Source organism: Morone saxatilis, unplaced genomic scaffold (assembly GCF_004916995.1).
Source record: "Morone saxatilis isolate NCDOM2014 unplaced genomic scaffold, NCSU_SB_2.0 Contig8, whole genome shotgun sequence".
NCBI lineage: Eukaryota > Metazoa > Chordata > Actinopteri > Moronidae > Morone > Morone saxatilis.
This window is the reverse complement of record NW_023340257.1, coordinates 27,435,089-27,439,252: the sequence shown is the minus strand read 5'-3', so window position 1 is coordinate 27,439,252 and position 4,164 is coordinate 27,435,089. Positions and strand designations below refer to the sequence as shown.

The 4,164-nt window shown below is 43.4% G+C and overlaps 1 protein-coding gene across 1 annotated transcript in view; it reads right to left on the bottom strand.

The window, feature by feature from the left end:
* Positions 1 to 6: 6 nt before the first annotated feature.
* The window catches only part of LOC118341835 (P2Y purinoceptor 14), a 4,968-nt gene continuing 810 nt past the window's right edge, over positions 7 to 4,164 (bottom strand). The window contains exon 2 of the mRNA XM_035680233.1: positions 7 to 1,456. Within this exon, the coding sequence (XP_035536126.1) occupies positions 426 to 1,454 (1,029 nt within the window). The 5' untranslated portion in view covers positions 1,455 to 1,456 and the 3' untranslated portion in view covers positions 7 to 425. The remainder of the gene's footprint in view (positions 1,457 to 4,164) is intronic.

The window sequence follows — 4,164 nt, the reverse complement described above, 5'->3', positions numbered from 1 at the left end:
CCCACAAAATTGGTAATTGTGTCTTTTCTGCCCAAAATTCTGATTTATGATGATTAAAATACAGTTTTGTTTGTTAAAATTGAAGTAATGGAATATTTACAGCTGCTGAATGTGATATTGTAATTAATTATCTTTATTAGCTAGTTACACTACTAGTTACTGTAGAAAGTAATATTGTTACTTTAATATTATTACTAGTAATAAGTTACTGCCCAACACTGTGGATGAAATATGGACACTACATTGTGGTGAAAGGACCAGTGTGGAGGATTTGGTGGCATCTAGTGGTGAATTTATAGTCTGCAACCAACTGAATACAGTTTCTCTGTGAAGGAGAAACTACGGTGGCCATAGATCCTCCTCACTGTTACACACTGGACCTTTGAGGTTTGGTGAAGTTTGTCCTCTCCTGTTCCCTGTCCCTGTTAAATGTTGCTCAGACTCTGGGCAGTGCTCAGGGACCGCCTCCCCTCTCCGGACAGTTTCCTCAGCAGTGACTCTCTGAAGGTGCGGCACATCAGGAAGTAGATGATGGGGTCGAGGCAGACGTTGAGCGCCGACAGGAAGAGCGTCCCCTCCTTCAGCTGGAACAGCCAGAAGCGGGTGTCCCAGCTGAAGTCCGACCGCCGCATCTGGCTCAGAGTGTACGGCACGCGGCAGACATGGTACGGCACGAAGCAGACGAAGAACACCGCCAGGATGCTGAAGATGCTGCGGTTCGACTTCCGGCGGACGTCGCTGTTGTTGCGCCGCACTCGGCGGTAAGACTGGTAGACCCGGCAGGCAATGGAGGAGTAGCAGAAGGCGAGGACCAGCAGGGTCACCCAGAACACGCCGACGTTGAAGAGGATGGACACCTGGTGCCACTGCATGCCGAGAGGCGTCTTCAGCTTCATGCAGTCCCGCGCGTTCCCCTCGTGGGCCGGCTGGCTGGTCAGCAGGACATTGGGCAGGACGCAGAGGACAAGGAGGCTCCAGGTGAGGAGCGCCAGCACCCGTGCGAAGCTGACACTCTGCAGGAGGTGCAGTAGGGACACCCCGCCCAACCGGGAAATGCAGGAGGAGGACGGCGAGGTGTGGCGGACGATCTTGACGTAGCGTTCAAGGCTGATGAGGCCCATGAAGACAATCCCCACGTACATGGAGGAATAGAAGACCACAGCAGTATAGCGGCAGTTGACCACATCCAGGCGCCAGCCACCAAGGCCCATCTGAGCCGCCACACGGAAGGGGAAGGTGGCGAGCATGAAGAGGTCGGCTATCACCATGTTCTTCAGGTAGACCACCAGGCCTGAGTCACTGGGCACTCTGAAGAAGATCCAGGCGGCAATGCCGTTCAGGGGCATCCCCACGACACATATCACCAAATAAAGCGTTGGGAGGACGTTGAGGGTGAAGACGCTGCTGAAGTCTGATTGGTTGTTGGCGACCTGGGTGGAGTTGAGGTAATCCATCCCTGGAAACACACAAACAACATAGTTTGAATAATAATAATGTATATTATCGTTCTTGGCTAGTAATCGTCAATTATTGTAAGTATAGTGTAGGGAAGCGTCATCCCTACATGGAAACACATAAATCAGTCCACAGGCAGCAGAGGAAGTCGGAGAGATTTTTTAAGTTACGTTATAAATTGGCAATAAAAAGTGATTAATAGAAATAAAATGCTCCAGAATTCTACATATGGCACCTTTAAAACGAATCTTTAGTTAAAAAGGTGGAGCAGCTTCCGTCTGCGCTGAATCTCCCCACAGGAGCCTTTTATGTTCATGAACTGAACGCACGGCGCCGTGTTGACACTGGGACACGTGTGCAAACACAAAGTGTCTTGAACTCCTGTTTGTCCTGCTGTTCACACACAAGCTTCCCTCAGACCCGTCGATTCATCCCGGTCCAACACTCGCTCTGGGTCCTCCTTCATCCACGCTTATAAAAACAGGACAGCGCTGACAGAAGGAGGACGACACCAGTTTGTTTTCCGTCCTGATTCGTGTATTTTTAGCCGCCGTCTTGACCCCAACCGGGTCTCCAACTTCTGCTGACACCAAATGAAGCTTCCCGAGTCGATGAGGTTCGACCCCGACAGCCTCAATACAACCTGAAAATCCTTTAAACCTTAAAGTTATCCATTCAGGCTCCTCACCTTTACAGATTTGTCACCGGGGAACAGATCTCCATAAACTCTGACTTCCTGTGTTTATGCTGAGCGCATTAATTTACATGAAGCAGCTGCAGTTTAAACAGATTTCATCAGAAAGAAATCCCTCCCAGTTCAGTGTGTCCGTAAATTACGCCTCTGTAATAAAACAGCTGCAGTATATAAATTAACAGACTCCTCTTTGATGTCCTACAGTGGCCGAAAGTTACTTGGGAAGACTGAATAGATGTTAAACTAACTTATCCAGTGTCCAGGTGAAATAAAAAAAATTCATTTTAACCCTTTAAGATCACATCTTCAGTTATATTGTTCCCATATTTAACAATTTATGCTAAAATATGTTACAAAAACTCAATTTATTTGTGTTTTCATATTAAAATCCAATCATTGTGTCTTCCTGTAAAACAAACTGACATTCACCCGTCAATCGGTACCGCTGTCGTCAAACTCTCCTCTGTCTGTCTCTGAGGTTGTGTTCACTGGGAGGCTGCTGAGCCCCGTTCAGTTGCTAACACTAGCAGCTAGTTAACAGTAATGCAGCCAACGTTAGCCAACTTAGTTTTGTACAGGACCTGGACTTTAATAATAATGTTAGCAAGCAGAGAAGTGAATAAATGGTGGCTAGTTAATTATCAATTTACCTATTTATGCATCATTTTTTAATAGTAATGCTTAAATAGCTGATGAAGAGTAATTTGATAAATGGTTGAAATTAGCTATTAGAAACAAATCATGACAGTATCTAAAGTTCTGGATAAAACACTGATTTAAAAGCCCAGTGTGGGCTTAATATATAAATATTAAGGTTTCATTTTCTGGAATGACGTTGAAATTTCTTAGAAAGCTAATTCAGAAACTGAATATTTTTTTATTGTTTTCTTGGCGCTGACTCACTTTCTGTTTGGCTCATAAAGATAAGATATATAAAGATGGAGGAGATGCTGATCAGCAGCAGAACGACTTCTGCTTTCGTACTAAAGGAACTGATGCAACGATAATGTTTCAGAGAAGCTAGTTTAAATGTTCAGAGGAAATGAAGGAGTGTAGTTGTGAAGATTCGTGGCCCAGATAGGAAACTTTACAAGAGTCATTGGTTAATCAAATCTGCCCCGAACGCTAACAGACTGAGGCTGCAAATATCTTTCTATAATATCATTGCATAATAGCTACAGTTTAAAGTTAGTTATTATTTATATGAAGCTACAGTCAGCAGTTTGTTAGCTTAGCTTAGCATAAAACACTAGAAACAGAACAAACAGAACAGCCTGGTTCTGTTTGCTAATGAAATCTACCATCCAGCACCTGTAAACCTCACTGATTAAAGTGTGAAAATATAATGATGCTTTATGTGCTGGAACTATTTCTTGATCAGGACCAGTTGCAGGGAAACGCTAAAATATATAAATATATAAATATAATTTGTACTCCACTCTATAAAGGGACATTGTCCTTTTACTCTCCACTTCTTTTATCTGTTATATTTTTTAAGGTTTCACAGTTTCTGTGATGATAATCTCTCGTTATAACGCTGCAATTAATGATTATATCATTTTCCTGGAACGTGTAACTGTGTGTTCTGATCTTAGTGTAAATTGTGACTGTTTATCTGTTTGGTGTCACTGCTCATGGTAACAGCTGCGGATGCCGTCGATAGCTCCTAAAACATTTTAATCTCTATGTTGTTGGTTGTTTTCAGCTTTGGTGCTAAAAACATCACTGAATGACGTCTGATTGGGTCTTTTTAAAATGGACTGAGGATTTTAACAGTCCAGTCTGTTAACAGGAAGTTAACAGACTGATGTTTCTGTGTGTCAGTGTTAGAAGAACAGGAGGTGAGAGTTGTGAACGGGTTGTAGGGAAATGATGCAAGTTATTTGCATGGAAACAAACTAATTTTAACATTAAGAATAAATAAACCACACACACACAAATACCACACACACAAACACACACACACACTCACACAAACACACACTCACACACACAAACACACACACACACTCACA